At 52.9% G+C, this 15286-nt stretch overlaps 2 protein-coding genes across 24 annotated transcripts; one reads left to right on the top strand and one right to left on the bottom strand.

Moving 5' to 3' along the window:
* Positions 1-3596: 3596 nt before the first annotated feature.
* Positions 3597-4728, bottom strand: TOMM6 (translocase of outer mitochondrial membrane 6). The gene is made up of 3 exons (XM_015885204.3): positions 4577-4728; positions 4384-4485; positions 3597-3782 (listed from the first exon to the last, which is right to left on the bottom strand). The coding sequence occupies exons 1-2, from the start codon at positions 4708-4710 to the stop codon at positions 4389-4391; spliced, it is 231 nt and encodes a 76-aa protein (XP_015740690.2). The 5' UTR covers positions 4711-4728; the 3' UTR covers positions 3597-3782; positions 4384-4388.
* LOC107324772 (uncharacterized) lies at positions 4688-15203 on the top strand. 23 transcript variants are annotated; one of them, XM_085526927.1, is made up of 16 exons: positions 4788-4827; positions 5180-5258; positions 5895-6008; positions 6237-6401; positions 6733-6847; positions 10973-11089; positions 11372-11485; positions 11714-11878; positions 12083-12162; positions 12487-12617; positions 12741-12874; positions 12973-13107; positions 13304-13417; positions 13924-14043; positions 14358-14459; positions 14681-15203. In XM_085526927.1, the coding sequence occupies exons 3-16, from the start codon at positions 5929-5931 to the stop codon at positions 14861-14863; spliced, it is 1755 nt and encodes a 584-aa protein (XP_085383053.1). In that variant the 5' UTR covers positions 4788-4827; positions 5180-5258; positions 5895-5928; the 3' UTR covers positions 14864-15203. The 23 variants fall into 23 exon arrangements, 22 of the variants coding, with proteins under 22 accessions (XP_085383055.1, XP_085383058.1, XP_085383054.1 ...); XM_085526929.1 differs by lacking the exon at positions 6733-6847 and having other exon boundaries at positions 4688-4827; XM_085526928.1 differs by lacking the exon at positions 6733-6847 and having other exon boundaries at positions 4696-4827; positions 12961-13107.
* Positions 15204-15286: the final 83 nt, after the last annotated feature.

The raw sequence follows: 15286 nt of genomic DNA, 5'->3' as shown, positions 1-15286 counted from the left end.
AGAAGTTATTTTTGCTTCTAAAAGGCAAAAGACATCTTCCTTATATCCAACCTAAACCTCTTCTCTCTTAGTTTGAGACCATTTCCCCTTGTCCTGTCACAGCCCCTGTTAAGGAGTCTGTCCCCTTCCTTCTTACAGCCCCTTCAGATACTGAAATATTGTCTTGGTGGTAATTTTTAGACACGCTCATGTTGATTCTAACATCCCCAGGCCTGACTGTGCTTAAATGCACCCTCACAAAACTTTGGCTACTGCCAGATCCCCCAGGATAAGCTGCAGTGGAAGTAACAGTACTGCACAATGAGAAATACTTACGGAGGAGACAATAGGCAGAGATTAGTTTTACCTTCCAATACAATTTAGTGAGCTAATTTTGTATGATTCCTTAGATTTGGTGCCTTGTATCCAATAACATTTTGAATGGGACAGGAACACTGGGAAATAAGTCCTGACCGAAGCAGCAGATTTGTGTTTTTATAAGTATTTTCAGCATCGCTGCCATCTTCACATTTCACGCTCCATTGGGAGTTTTTGGTAGAGGAGCTGTTCCTTTGGAAGGGGCCTCCTGTCCCAAATCTAGGTTTGAATGTGAAATCTCAATTAAGTGGTATCTTTCTCATGTCCATTACATTAATATTGATACCTGTTTATTGCAGATGGGAATGTGAAGCATTCTAACATGCTTTTGAATTTTGAAAACCACAGCATAGACTGAATGATCAAAAGCTGAATGTGTTAAGTCGCCTGTACTGATTAGTGATTATCTGTCTTAGTTGATTTAAGGGGTTTGCCTTTAGGCCACTCCTGATGTGCTTATTTTATTTTAAATGACTCTCTGTGTGTGAATGGGTTCCACTTGTTTAAAGAACTTTGCATGGTGGGCCGAAATAGTTTTGAGAGATCTGATAGTCTTAATAATGCAGTTTGCAATGTATGTGTCCAGAAGGGGGGGGGGGGGGGGGGCTGAGGGTGGAGGGAAAGGAAGTAGAGAGAGGAGGAAAAAGCAAAGACAAGACCAGCCCAATGGGCCCAAGATTGACTTTTAACCACTGCTATTTGTTCTGAGCACAGTGAAGTGCTGTGCGAATTTTGTGCAGGCAGGGGATGGGGAAGGAGAAAGGGAGGATGAAGCAACTGTGAAAATAAAGCCAAGCTGAGCACAGCAGTGATCTACTTCCAGTAGAGATAGGAAGCACTTGGTTTGGTGACCTTATGTGTCAGAGGATCATTTATTTTGTAGGCAGAGACATTAATGAAATCCAAACACAGTCTCATTAGCTGCAGACTGGGGTAAAGGTTTCTCCTAGTGGTAATTTCATACTGGCAAACGAATGGTGCTTTTCCATTAAATATTCCTAAGGAACAGGACCCCAGATTCTCAAGTTTTAAGAAGGAGCTGCCTTCTTAAAGCCCACCATGTCACTGTAAATGCTTGTGTAACTGGAAATGAAAAAAGAGATCATACAGTTGATGATTGAACACCATTTGATCTGTTCTTCTTAGTCTCAGTAACCTGCTTTCCATGGAGGTGGCAGGTGGTGAATGTGATTCTATGCTGAACTGCTGGGTCTGGGCCCTGACTCATCAAACTAGGACTTGGTGGGGTACAAAAGGGCTCCCTCTGTTTCTGCTCCTGCTTTACGGACACTTTCCATGTGAGCATTTTGTCATTGGAATGTAGGGCTTTTGAGCATTTATCCTGCTGAAGAGGAACAGAAAGGAACAAACACACCCTCCAGCGTGGGCAGTGTTAAGTATCAAGCACTTAGGCTATAGCCTGCTCTCCTTAGAGAACTGTATCTGTGCTATGGGGATAATTGTGTTACACTGGGTTAGTATGAGTGAATCAGTGCAGCATTAGTGGATTCACATGGTTAAAGAATGTATTATAACATGGGCAAACCAGAGCTTTGCAGATGAGTAATGTCACTGCAAGCGTGTGGTGCACTGCTGAATGGGATCTGTAGCTGAGGAATTAAGATAACTTACCCACATGGCTCCTCCTCTGCACAGTGAGTGTAACGTCTGTTCTGTATAACTCAGTACCTCTGACTCATGAATACTTCCTAGCAAGTTCATTTTCCTCACAGCCCAAACTCCCTTTAGTTGAGACAGGGGATGCTGCCAGGGGAGCCCTCCTTTCTGCTCGTGCCCTGGAAGCTCCACTGTTGACCTGAGCAAGGGTAGAAGGAAAGCTAATCTTCAGGACTTCTGATGTTAATCCCTGTCTAAGATTGCTGGAAGGGTGCTGCTGACAGACTGCTTAGAACACGAGCTTTTCTCTTTCCACATGAAATCCCCTTGCAGCCGCTGTGAAAACAAGTTAAAAGCTACTTTGCTTTCTTGGATAAGGATCAAAGCTGGAGTTTGGTGGCTTTCCTGATTATTATTTTTTCCTCCAGTGAATTCTGGGGGTCTTTAAGTCAGAACAGCTTCTGGTATCTGCTCCGAGTTTTAGCCACTTTTGTCACTAATGACTTAAGCTGGTGTATCCCATGCTGTGCTCATGAATGAGATTGCCTCTGCTTCAAGGACGCTTCCAGGCAGCAGCAAGTGACGAGAGAATCCAATTAATTACTGAATGTTTTCTGGCTGCCTCACAGCTCAGTGCAAACGCACCTGAAGTGCTGCTTCTAATGGCAGGTTCAGCAGCTTTTATTTTAGTCGAGGTTTGTTAAGACAACAGCCAGTAAGTCACCTGTGGCAGCCTTATGTGCTTAAGTGTCTGAACTGCCCCCTGCCTGAACCCAGACCTCAGGAGGAGATTAGCGCGTTCTAAATCAAAACTAAGATTAACTAGAAAATGACCTAATGTTCTAATTAATCCCCTTTTCCTTCAAAAACTGTCCCTGCTTAATTTGACGTTCTTTTGAAGTACAGTTAATCCATTTCTTTACAAGATGTTAAAATTCCTGCTTTGAAAACAACATTTTAAAACGTTTCAGCAGTGGAATAGATTTGTCTTTTGGGGCAGCTCTCAGTCACAGAACACACAGTCAGTACAACTGCAAAAGAATGTTTTCATTGAAAGCCCTGTGCACAACTGTCCAAAGAATCCAAAGCCATGTTGCAGTCAGACTGCCACAATGCTCAGGGCTGGGAAGTTATTCTGCTGCACAAACAGCATCTCTTGGGAGCCGCAGCGTAACGTCTCTGATTAAATTACAGCTGTGGCTCCCACATCAGCCTCATGTCATGTTTCACTGTCCCTTGAACAGCTTCATCGTCCATAGAAGGACTTGAAGTCAGTAAAGGCAAGTTGTAATTTCAGTCCAGGACACAAAGTGCTATGCAACAAATGGCTTCTTCCCACAGGGTCCTAATTCCTTTACAGCAAACACACCAGCTTTATATTGGCCAGACACGATCCATGAAACCTTCTGGTGGTTGGACTTTACCTACAGCTTTCCACGGTTCTGTTTTCCCCTTGAATAAGGATCCAGCTCACGGCCCAGGACTGGACTTGTTCATTTGTCTTTCGGGTGTGAAATAAAAAATCATGTTTTTATGATTTTTTTTTGTAAATCTTTGCTCTTTTTACAGCTTCTTTTTGTAAACTGAAGTTTCTTATTAAAAAGAAGTAAAATTTCACCGTGTCACTTCATTACATTTATTAAAGAACTAAATGGTGATACAGGAGAGAATTCCATGCATGATGGAGAAACTCCTCTCGTTGCCTTCTGCAGGATGGGTTGAATGTGAATTCTCCCTTTGATGTGTGGTTGTTTTTCTGCTCCTTGGTGTTGCTTCGCGTGGAACGGCTTTTAATGGGAGCAGCAGTTCTACAAGGAACAAGAATGGAAGATCTGTGAGCACATCAGCCTCATAACTGCTGAGCATGGCAGTGCCTGGGAGAAGGGAAAAACTCTTCTGCCTCACAGCTGGATTCTGTCTGTGCTCTGTAAGTGCTGGAATCACACAGTGTCAGTCTGCTCCCAGATCAGTGCAGCCCCGGCTCCTTCTGGGTGCACTGCTCCCCCTGCAGCCCGGCACATCTCCATCCAACACAGCCCTGAGCTCAAAGGGCCGCACCTTTAGGTTGGATGTCAGGGGGAAGTTCTTCACTAGGAGAGTGGTGAGGCCCTGGAACAGGCTGCACAGGGAGACTGTGGATGCCCCGTCCTTGGAGGTGTTCAAGGCCAGGTTGGACGGGGCCATGGGCAACGTGATCTATGGTGTCTCTATGGGGTCTACAGGGTCTCTATGGGGATCTATGGGGTCTCCTGGGCAACCTGATCTAGTAACTGTGTCTGTTTGTTGGCCCTGCCAGGCACGGGGTTGGAACCACACGATCCGTGAGGTCCCTTCCAGCCCGGCTCACTCTGTACCGCCCCATTCATTCCATTCCGCCCCATTGATTCCGCCCCGTGTCCCGTCTCTCACCGCCGTCACGTCCCGGGTTGCGGCGCCATCAGGTCGATGTCCGCCATGTTTCGGGCCACCCAGACCCCGGCCGCGAACAGCCCCACGTTCAGCAGCAGGTTCCTGCAACAACACACCGCGTTGGCCGCCTCAAGGCCCCGCCTCAAGGCCCCGCCGCCGGGGAGCCGCCCCGGGTCCGTCCCAGCGCCCCGACCTGCGGAAGTCGTTCCTGTCGGTCACGAAGCGGAACGCGGCCCGCACCCACCCGGTCACACCGAGCGGCGGAGCGGGAGCAGCCGGCGGAACCGACACGGCCGAGCCGCCCAGCTGCGCGCCGCCCGCCGCCATGACACCTCCCGGCGCCGCGAGATGACGTCACTTCCGGTGATGGGAACGGGCCTCGCCATCCGCGCCTGCGCGGTGGCGCCCCGCCGCGTGCCGAGCGAACAGAGCGTCGATGCGACGGTAACGGGGGGAGTGTGAGGGGTGCGGGGCAGAACCGGCCGTGTCGGGTCGGTACCGGCCGTGTCGGGTCAGAACCGGCCGTGTCGGGTCGGAACCGGCCGTGTCGGGTCGGAACCGGCCGTGTCGGGTCGGTACCGGCCGTGTCGGGTCAGAACCGGCCGTGTCGGGTCGGTACCGGCCGTGTGCTGTGCTGCTGTCCCCCGCAATAAGCACTGAACCCTGTGTGCCACCAGTGGCTCAGTGCTTATTGCTTATGGAGCAGGGCCGGCTGTAGGTGGCACCGCTGGGGAGCTGACATTGCAGAGATAAGGTTTGTCCCGTGGGATGTGCTCACACGCCTCTTTCTTTACAGCTGGTCCTAAGGAGCTGCTCCCTGCGGGGGTCAAGGCAGGATGTCCTCGAAAGAGTTGAGCAGGAGGGGGCGCTGGGAGGTAGGTGGGGCTGCAGCTGTGGCTGGGAGCACAGGAACCTCGTTGGACTTGACTGTGGGGCAGTGAGGGTGGTGTGGGAATCTAATGTTGATTCTGCATCTAGAACAAGGTAAGAATGTTTTATCTCAAGGTCTCTGTGTGTACGTGAAACTATTTGTGGTTATTAAAAATTAATAAAGTCATAGGAACAAAGACGGCAGCTCCTGTCTGTTCGGCCATCTGAAATAAAACTACTGATTTTTGGTGCTGGACAAACAAGACCTGAGTAATAAAGGATCCAAAGAGGAGAAGTTAAAATAGTTAACAATATACCTGTATGTATGTATGTATATATATATATATGTATGTATGTATGTATATATATATATATGTGTGTGTGTGTGTATATATATACACACAATGTTTTGTTGCACACACTGTAAAAATATACGAGTGGTGAAATACCTAAGGATGAGCCTGAAGAGACATCAGGAAGGACTGGAATCCCTGGCCTCCCCCCACCCCCGCCTCGGGGCTCTTTGTTTAACAAAGTGTCCTTTGGACAGAATGGAAGCTTTGAAGGGAATCAACATATCAATAGGATATTGATATGTAGGAGGCTCATCCTGCTTTCCTCTCTCTGTGTCCTCTCTGCAGCCCTATCCGCGTCACGCTGGGCCTCCACCTCCACATGCTCATGGCCCCTGGGATGCCTGGCATGATCCTCCATGGGAGCACCAGCACTGGAGAGCCAGGGGAAGGATGCATCTGGTAAGAGTTTGGGGCGAGCAGCTGGGCAGCACGCGGTGGGCAGAGCTGCTGGGGTTGTCCAAGTTTGGGTTGGCTAAAGGATGGGACTCCCCTGGGAAGAGGAGAGTTGTAAAGAACTCAGTGGGCAGGGGAACCTGGAGCACAACCAGAATCCCCATGGAAGGCTGCCGGATGCGTGGCTGCTCCAGGTGTGCTGCTGTCCTCACCTGTGGTGATTTGCTTTGGCAGCCTGGTCCCAGGCAGCCCAGGCCTTTCCCTGGCCCTGCTGACATCCACTGGAATGAAGAGAACTGGGGATGGGACCCCCAGGACTGTGAAGAGCCGCCGCCTCCATGGATGGAAAGAGAGGATCACCACGGCCATGAGGAAATGTTTGTCAAGGACTTGCAGCCGGTGAGGAGAGCTGGTCAGGGGTGGGATGGTGGTGGTGGTGTGATGAGGGTGGCAGACAGGGTCATGTTTCTCTGTTGTGCTGTTTGTGGGGGCAGATGGTGAAGGCTGCTGTTGCAGATGCACCACATCACTGAGTGGGGAGCCTGCTTTGTGCAAGGATCCATCTGCTGGGAGGTATCACATAGCTTTCCCATGCCTGTTTTCAGTTTCCCGATCTGATTTCTGCTTTCCCAGACAGTAGGATCATATTAGGATCGTTTTTGTAGTTTCTTTGTTCTGTACTTATTGAGAATCTCTCAATGTCTGATTTTTCTCCTGTGTACAACTCCAGGATGCTCCTCAAGGACGTGCTTTGTTCCCAGGCTGGTGGTTCCTGGCCCTGCAGACCTCTTCTTTCTCTGTATTGTTATAACCTGGTCATGTTTATGGCTGCTTTTGTCACTAAGGTAAAGCCCTGCATAAGCTCATAGCCAGCAAACACATGCTGCGCGTTGGCTGGTGAGCAGGAATGTCCAGCCCAGCCCTGGCGAGCTGCCCATGCAGCGGTTCAGTGGCAGAAACCAAAAATCTGGGGTGTGTCTGGCCATGAGCTTCCACTGTGCAGAAACTTAGTGCCTGGTGAGCGCCGTCACCTCCCGGCCAAGGCTGGTTGGACTGGAAGGTTTCTGTGCCTGGGAACAATGTTTCATAGCGGGTGATAAGGGCAGCTGTGCTGCTGCCTGAGGCTGCCTGCAGGATGTGAGATAAGAGAGAAATGCATAGAAAGTGAGGGGAGGCCTGAAATGTTGTGTGGGATGTTACCCGTGTGTGAGTGAATTTTCCAGGCAGGGCTGCCAGAGCTGGGCTGTTTGTGACCCACACTGCGTCTCTGTATAAGCACTGGTGGTACACGTGGGCAGGATGGCGTTTCAGCAGTGTTGTATGGAAAACATCTCTTCCATTCTCTCTGTCTCACCCTGTGTGTGTCTGAAGCTTCATACAATTGTGTGTTTGCTTTGTGAACCGCCCAGCTCTTGGCTGCCTGCACGCAGCTCCCGCAGGTTAGCAGCAGTGCTGGTGAGCACTGAGGTTTTGCAGTAGTTGGGCACAGTCCTGAGCATGCGCCTTTTGTTCTGGCTCTGCAGCACTGCTGGGCACTTGCTTCTTCTTTTGGCTCCTTCCTGCTCTTTTGCTACACTTTGAGGAACTGGAGCAATTCTCACTTCTGCCTCATCCCCTTCCCCTGCTTTCCTTTTCCTGGGGTTTGCCCTTTCAGAATGCTGCTCCGCTGCTCCAGCAGCTGCACTTCTCCTCCTGTCTGCAGATACCTGGGTCATCATGAGGAGGACCTGGGTCTGGTAGGAAGACAGCAGCCAAGGAGCCATCGGAGCCTTTGGTGCTCCCCTTGTAAGGTGACGTGCTGCCACAGTGGGCTCCTAGGCTGGGAACACATTTGTCCATGCTGCTGTATTCTTTTCCCAAATCCCAAAGAGCTCATTGATCCGCCCAGTTAGTTAATTGATTTATAGCTATTAGAGGCTGCAATTAACCGACCAGCTGGAAAGCTGCGTGTTATTTGCCTGGTGGGAGCAACACTGAGAAGCAGTGAGCTCCAATGGGCCACGAGCTGCCCCATCACTGTTAACAGCGCTGCTCATCTCATGTGGCATCTTTTAAGGTTTCACTCTGCTTCAGACTTTAAATTTTTCTTTTTATCTCCTCCTTTACTAATGTTTGGCATTGACAAGCTCCAGCTTTTCTCCGTGCTCTCCCTTATCTCCCTCCCACGTTACTGCAAGGTCACAAACTTTGCTTTACTCTTTAAAATACAGAGGGAGTTTGCATTGCAGGACAGACCAGTTTGGACCAGCTTGTTATCGGTGCGTTCCCAACCGCCATCCATACAACAGCTTTCAGACCTGAAAGGAAGCAGATGCGCATTAAGCAGCAGGACAGTGATACATCTCGTTAGGTGGCTGGGCGAGCTGCCTGCACCGAGCACTAACGTGTCTGGCCGGTCAGAGCAAAGGAAATGGGAATGCGGGGAGAGAGGAGGCGCCGTGTGCGTGGCGGCACCAGCAGGGGGTGCGCTGGGCCGGCAGCAGCGCCGTGGGCAGCTCCCGAGCAGCCCCGGGCTCAGCCGATGAGGTTTGCAGGGCTGCAAGCAGGAAACTGACCCGGCTGTGGTGGTAGAAGGTGAGCGGACACGGCCGGCTTTGGCAGCCCATCGTCCCCAGGCGGCTCTTGGCCGACCCAGCAGCGCTGAGCTGCAGCTTCCTGGCTGAGCCGGCCCTGCCCGACGAGCGGAGCTCCCCGCTCCTCAGCTTCCGCCGTCTGCAGAGGTGGGTGTGAGGGCAGCAGCCCTTTGTGCTGAGCGCTGCCCGGCCAGGGCCAACACACCGACCGGACGCTCCTCCCGGCCTCCCCTCCCACCGCCTCGGGTTGTGCCGGAGCAGCTGCGCTGCTGGGGTGTCTGTGCCCCAAAATGCCCCAGCACGAAGCTGGGAGCATCCTGGGAGCGCGTGGCAGTGACGGGTTGAGGCGGAGCTGTGCCCAGCTGGTGAGCTTTGCTCTTTGCCTGACTGTCCCTGCAGGAACCTCCAGAATTGGGAATGAGGCAGGAGTGGGGGCTCTCGTGGGGCTGATGGAGTGACTGGCACAGCATAGCGATTCTGAAAGCTTTGCATTAAACTGTGCTTTAAACAAAGTTTGATGATAGAGATCAGGGAGAAGAAACTGTGTTTATTGGGGACCAGTTGGAGAAGAGGTGCCATATTGGGTCTGTGCAGTCATTGGGAGATAAGGGGGGGCTGCAGGCATGCTCTGAAGTGAGCAACGGGAAGGCAGTGATTGCAGCGCATTCTCTGACACATATCAGCTGCACTCAGACAATATTAAATGTGCTTTGAGAAGGCTGCTACAGTTTAAACCTCATCAATATCCCAGGGAAGGTCAGGTAAGGCTGTATGACCTGTCCTGCTGGCACAGCAGTTGCAGGTCTGGATCTGGGGGTTGCATGCTGGGTGGGTCTCAGGTTGGTTGAGAGGAACCTCAGGTGTCCTCCAGCATCCTGACAGGATACCCCTTTTCTCGTGTGCTTTCCCATGATAAGCAAGAAAGTATTGAGTCACAGGTTTTGCAAATTAAGATATAAACATGGGTCTAGAAAACATATGACTTACTAAGAAAAATGGAAGAGAATCTTCTGTTGATTCCTTACAACCTCATTTTTGTTACGTGGTTTTATGTTTTCTGTGCCTTTGCCAAAGGTGTTATTCTCTCTTTTCCTTGACAGATTCCAGTCACAGCTCAGGCTCTTGACATGAGCACTAGTCTGCATGTTGTTAAGCATAGATAGGGCAGGTGGAGTGACTGAGGCATAGCTATGGCCTTATCCAGCCTGCCCAACTTAGGGCAGTTCTTGTTATCAAACAGAGGCTGGCTACCAGACCTGTGTCATGTCTTGTTCTCTGGTCTTACATGACCTCTCCCCTCCTTCAGCAGGCTGTGCTTGGGCCATATTCCACAGCTGCTAGCCATGCTCTGTGCCCCTCTTGTTGGTGGGTGTTCCCAGAAGCCTTGGTCAGTGTCAGGAGGTGCTCTGTAAAAAGTAAAGCCTCCTGGAAGGTGTTGCAGTTTGACTTTTGGTGCCTTGCAGCAAATAAGTGGGCAGGAGGAGTACAAAGGTAGCTGGCCGGGGGGGATTAACACCCAGCTGCCGTCACCCAGCTGCCGACAGCCACTGCTTCCTGTTGGGCTGCATTCAGCAAACAGAGGTGGTGCAATCTGCCCTGTGTGTGTGGGACGTTCCATCCTCACTGTATCCTGTGCTCACTGGTGCTGGGTTCCTGCCAGCAAGAGATCCCCCTGCAAGGCCCCTGGGACTGGTCTGCCAGGTAAAACCCCAATCTGGGGATAAAGTGCTAATTTTCTTGCTCTTACACTCCTGTCCTGTAGCTCGGTCCCTGCTGCTCACTGAGACAAGGGGAGGGTGTCTGTGCTATGACTCCTGGCAGGTTGGCTGTTTCAGGTCAGAGCCGACCCTGCTTGCCCTGGTGCTATACTGTGCAATGAGCACTGAGCCCTGTGGCTGCTGAGTGAGGAGCTCACCAGCGCATCCCCAGGGAGTCTGTGAAGTGCCCTGGTGTATGCACAGGGTTCAACCCCTGCAGAGAGCTGAGACAGTGTCTGGTGCTGAGGCAGCCTGAGCAGTGAGGCTGTGAGCCAACACAACAGGGACAATAGTGAGGTGGTGCTGTTGGGCACTGTGACCTGTGCAGAATGCACTGGGCAGTGGAAGCATCGATGTGAGCAGGTAGAGATCAGCAATGGGTGGGGAGACCTGGCAGCAGATGTGTGTGGTGTGGGGGAAGAGCACCAGCACTGCATTGAACCTTGTCTCCTCCAAGGACAGGGAGCAGTTCTGCACTGCATTCTCTGCTGGTGGTACTGTGCTGTGCTTCAGAGGGCCCGAGTGCTCAGAACTCAGCTGAGCAGGGGCAGCTGTGGGTGGCACCACTGGGAAGCTGACCTCGGAGAGATGGTAATGCCCATCTTGTGGGATGTACTCAGCCACTCCTCTTCCTTTGCAGCCTAATGAGGACTCACTGAAGACCTCCTCTGTGCAGGGATCAAGGCTAGGGCAACACTTTAGCAAGATGTCCTCAAAGCGGTTCTGCAGGAGGGGGCCCCGGGCCTTTCCCTGGGAGGTAGGTGGGGCTGTGGTTGTGGCTGGGAGCACAGGAGCTTTGTGGGACTTGTCTGTAGGGCAGTGAGGGTGGGTACCCACTGCTCTATCCCTTGGGATGTGGAGTATCTGGAGGTGCATCTCTGTGGTACAGGAGAGAGCTGGAAAGGCCGGGAATTGTCTGCAACTTCAGATGGGAGGGTTTAGAGCTACCCATCCGTGCATGACATCCTGGTGGTGGAGAGGGAAGTTGCAGCAGCGGGGAGGCTCATCCTGCTTTCCTCTCTCTGTGTCCTCTCTGCAGCCCTATCCGCGTCACGCTGGGCCTCCACCTCCACATGCTCATGGCCCCTGGGATGCCTGGCATGATCCTCCATGGGAGCACCAGCACTGGAGAGCCAGGGGAAGAATGCATCTGGTAAGAGTTTGGGGCGAGCAGCTGGGCAGCACGCGGTGGGCAGAGCTGCTGGGCTTGTCCAAGTTTGGGTTGGCTAAAGGATGGGACTCCCCTGGGAAGAGGAGAGTTGTAAAGAACTCAGTGGGCAGGGGAACCTGGAGCACAACCAGAATCCCCATGGAAGGCTGCCGGATGCGTGGCTGCTCCAGATGTGCTGCTGTCCTCACCTGTGGTGATTTGCTTTGGCAGCCTGGTCCCAGGCAGCCCAGGCCTTTCCCTGGCCCTGCTGACATCCACTGGAATGAAGAGAACTGGGGATGGGACCCCCAGGACTGTGAAGAGCCGCCGCCTCCGTGGATGGAAAGAGAGGATCACCACGGCCATGAGGAAATGTTTGTCAAGGACTTGCAGCCGGTGAGGAGAGCTGGTCAGGGGAGGGATGGTGGTGGCCATGGCACCATGGATGGGCAGAGGGCAAAAGGGTGGTTTACTGCTCCGTGATGAGGATGGCAAACCACGTTGCGTTTCCCTGCGCTGTGCTGGGTAGTGCTCCTCTGCCCTGATGCCAGCTGGTGTGTCTCTTTACTTGCTTAGTGTGTAAACCCCTTCTCTCCTCAGATACCACAGCTGCGTCACTGGGACTTCTTTGCCCAGCCTGAGTTCCCCAGCCAGGAGCACCATCCTGCTGAATTCCTATGGTGGGTGCCTGCACCAAGGGTGGGGCAATGGGCTGGAAAGGGGTCAGCTTTATATCCTGCTGCAGGTCTGGGCTGAGCATAGCTCCTGTGGGTTGGCTGTGGAGTGGTGGTCCCCTCTGGGATCTCAGGTGGTGGGGGAGCTGTGCTACATGAGCAAACATATCTAGGCTCAGCTCTGGTGCACAGCAATTGGCTGTGGGCAGCAGGTGGATGCAGTGGACTAAATACTGCTGCAGGGCACTGCAGCATTGAAACTGACCCTGCTCTAGGTGGAAGGTTGCACCAGGGATCCTTGCCAGCCTGAATTTCCCTTGGCTCTTATAGGGAGCAAGAAGTCTTCCAGGACAACTTCTCACCCCAGCACCATCGTGGCCCACGCCAGAAACGCTGCCGGCTCCTTCGGCCCATCAGGCAGGAGACAGCATCTGACAGCCATTCTCCCCAGAGCTCTCAAGGTTTGTGCTGCTTCAGTGTTGGCTGCTGCCCGGGACGCCTCTGTTCTGTGGTGGGTGCAGCCAGCAGCATCTGCATGGGGGGGTTTAGCACTTTGTGTATTAAGTCCTGTTGTGTTTCTGCAGGACACCATCCATCCTCCAAACCCTCTCAGTCGAGCTCCCCAGCCAGCCAGCCAGGTGTTAAAGAGCACCTTGGTGCTCCCCAGTCACCTACTGCCTGCAAAAAGAGTCTGCAAAGCGAGAAGCAGGTGGATGAGGTAAGTTTTTACCCCAGGTACACAGTGGTGACTCCAATTGCATGGCCACATGGATCCCTTGCTGCTGCTATGGCCTTGACCAGCAGGATTTCCCCCAGGGCCTGCTGGCGGCAAACAGCCAGGTGCTGGAACAGCCTGCGCATGCAGAGAAAAGCCCAGAGAAGAGCCCAGAGACAAGCCCAGGCACTGACCCCCAGGAAGTGGAGCAGGAGCCAGCAGCAGAATCAAAGCCAGTATGTGGGCACCTCTTTCCTGAGTGCATATGGAGATATTTTCACCCCAGGAGCTGCTTGGCCCAGGGGATCACTTCAACCTGTGTAACCCCTCACTTCTTTCTCTCACTTTTCACCTTCTCTGTCTGTCCTGTGTCCCAGCTCTTTTCTCTGGGACAGATGAGCATCCCTGCCTCATGCTATTGCATGTCTGCAGGTTGAGCCAGAAGTTGGAGAGGAAGTTGCAAGCAACCAGCAGCCCTCTGCATCGGAACTGGAGCCAGTCTCACCAGAGATGACCAGCACCAAGGAGGATGAAGGCTTGGAGCTGGTATGTGCTCATTCATGTCTCCCCTTTCTGCCTAAATGTTGTGCCATGAGGGAGGTGGGATTTTGCGGTCCCCTCCATGAACCCTATTTTTCCCTTTGCCTGGGGTGTATCAAAATGCTTCTCTGTGGACTCTGAAGCACATCTGCAGTGATATGCACAGATAGATAAAGCCATGCAGCCAAAGTGTCCCTGGGGCTAGTGGAAGTGCCGAGCTGTATCTGTGCAGTCTGTTAGCTCTGCAGCCTGCTGAGGCTGTCGTTGCTGGCCCAGTTTTAGAGGTACATGCGGAGCTCTGCCTGCTCTCTCAAACATGGCAGTAACTGCCAAGTGCTGCTGGTGAAGCAGAGGCAGCAGCTGCCCGGGATGGGGTGGGTTTTTGGGGTGGGTTTTAGCCTGTGGCTGCACTTGTTTCCTCCTGGGAGAAGAGTGCCTGAGATTTCCCTTCCTGAAGGCCGAGTGCCTTCCCACTGCTTCTTTGTGGCCTTCACCAATCTGAAAACTCACAGATTCCACTGGAGGCTACTGCAGAGCCCAGCACACAGCCCAGCACGGCCAGCTCCAGTGTCTGCACTGAGGCAGCAGCACCAGCCGGGACCGGGCAGCATCCTTGGGGTTGGACAGAGCTGGTACGTGCGCAGCCCTGCCCTGTGTACTGTGCAAGTGTATGGGAGCTGTGATCGTGGCCTGATGGGGGAGAGAAACCATCCAGTGGGGCCTCTGGGTCTTGATGCAAGGCTGCTGGGGCTGCAGTGGAAGTGGGAAGCAAGGAGCAGCCTCCTGCGTGTGAGGGAAGGGTGGCGGGGTCCCAGCAGGTTCCTCCACAGAGTGACTGGTCCCCAGCTGGCAGCTCCAATGTGGTGCCAGCCCCGTGCCTGTTCCCTTGCCCACACCTTCTCCCCATCAAAGCATCCAGACTCACCTCGTTGTTTCCTCTGCCCAGGCTGCAGGCTTCCAGAGCTTACCCCTGCACTCCACACATTCCCCCACCAGCACAGACCCGCGCTCTGCTGCCATCCTCACCAAGAAGGAGAGCATCGAGCAGGTGAGTCCTGGCACAGTCAGGGGTGTGTGGGAACTGTCAGGAGCTTCAGAACCCACAGGGGGAATAAAGCAGTGCTGGGTGATGGGCGAGCCCTGGGACAGTTCAGCACAGGTGCTGTGGGAAGGGGCTGCCACCTCTGGGACACTCTAAAGGGGAAATAAGTCCCTTTTGGCAGTGAGGTTCTGCAGTGCCCCGTACCGAACCCAGGCTGCTCCCTGCAGGGATACCACGACTTCTGCCTGAATTTTGCCATGGTGTCCATCATGCTGCTGCAGAAGGAGCCCTCTATGGAGGGGGTGCTGATGAAGGCACTGAGAGCCAACCTGTGTGAGCTCCGCAACCGCCTCATCAAGGAGATGGAGGACTTCATCCAGGAGTACGATGTGTTGCACCCCAGCTGCTGAGTGGGGAGCTGTGGGGCTGTGCTGGCAGAGCCTGCACTGTGGGGCTGGAGGGATGTGCCAACATGGTTTCTCTTGGAGACGGGGCGTTGGAAGGCCTTCATACTGTGGGGAGGGTGGTTGGTTCTGATGGTTGTAGGCAGTAACTGGGGACTGTGGGCAATGGATGAGCCATATGTAGGCCTGTATTTATAGTGACGGAGGGAGGTGGGTTTATTGGGGGGAGGAGGGAGGGAGGGAAACTGTGAGGAGGGGCCTTTATTCTACTACTCATTTTCATAGACAGTCTCTTCAAAATTCATGGTTTGTTCTTTTTCATAAATAAAAATGAATTATTTTTGCAGCCTTTGCACTGCTGTTGCTCCATTCCTGTTCTGCTGGGGCCAGCGTGCACAGGGAGGGGTCCCACAGTGACACCCCAGTCTG

This window comes from Coturnix japonica, chromosome 38 (genome assembly GCF_054131305.1).
Source record: "Coturnix japonica strain WE chromosome 38, WE-NBRP24, whole genome shotgun sequence".
Classification (NCBI taxonomy): Eukaryota; Metazoa; Chordata; class Aves; order Galliformes; family Phasianidae; genus Coturnix; species Coturnix japonica.
The sequence above is the reverse complement of the archived record's forward strand: the minus strand, read 5'-3'. Positions and strand labels throughout refer to the sequence as shown.

Coding starts and splice junctions, on each gene's coding strand:
- TOMM6 (XM_015885204.3), bottom strand. CDS start 4,710: ATGGCGGCGGGCGGCGCGCAGCTGGGCGGCTCGGCCGTGTCGGTTCCG. Junction 4,486..4,576: donor GACAGGAACGACTTCCGCAG/GTCGGGGCGCTG, acceptor GTGTTGTTGCAG/GAACCTGCTGCTGAACGTGG.
- LOC107324772 (XM_015885102.3), top strand. CDS start 5,929: ATGCTCATGGCCCCTGGGATGCCTGGCATGATCCTCCATGGGAGCACC. Junction 6,009..6,236: donor CCAGGGGAAGGATGCATCTG/GTAAGAGTTTGG, acceptor TTGCTTTGGCAG/CCTGGTCCCAGGCAGCCCAG. Junction 12,618..12,740: donor TTCTCCCCAGAGCTCTCAAG/GTTTGTGCTGCT, acceptor GTGTTTCTGCAG/GACACCATCCATCCTCCAAA.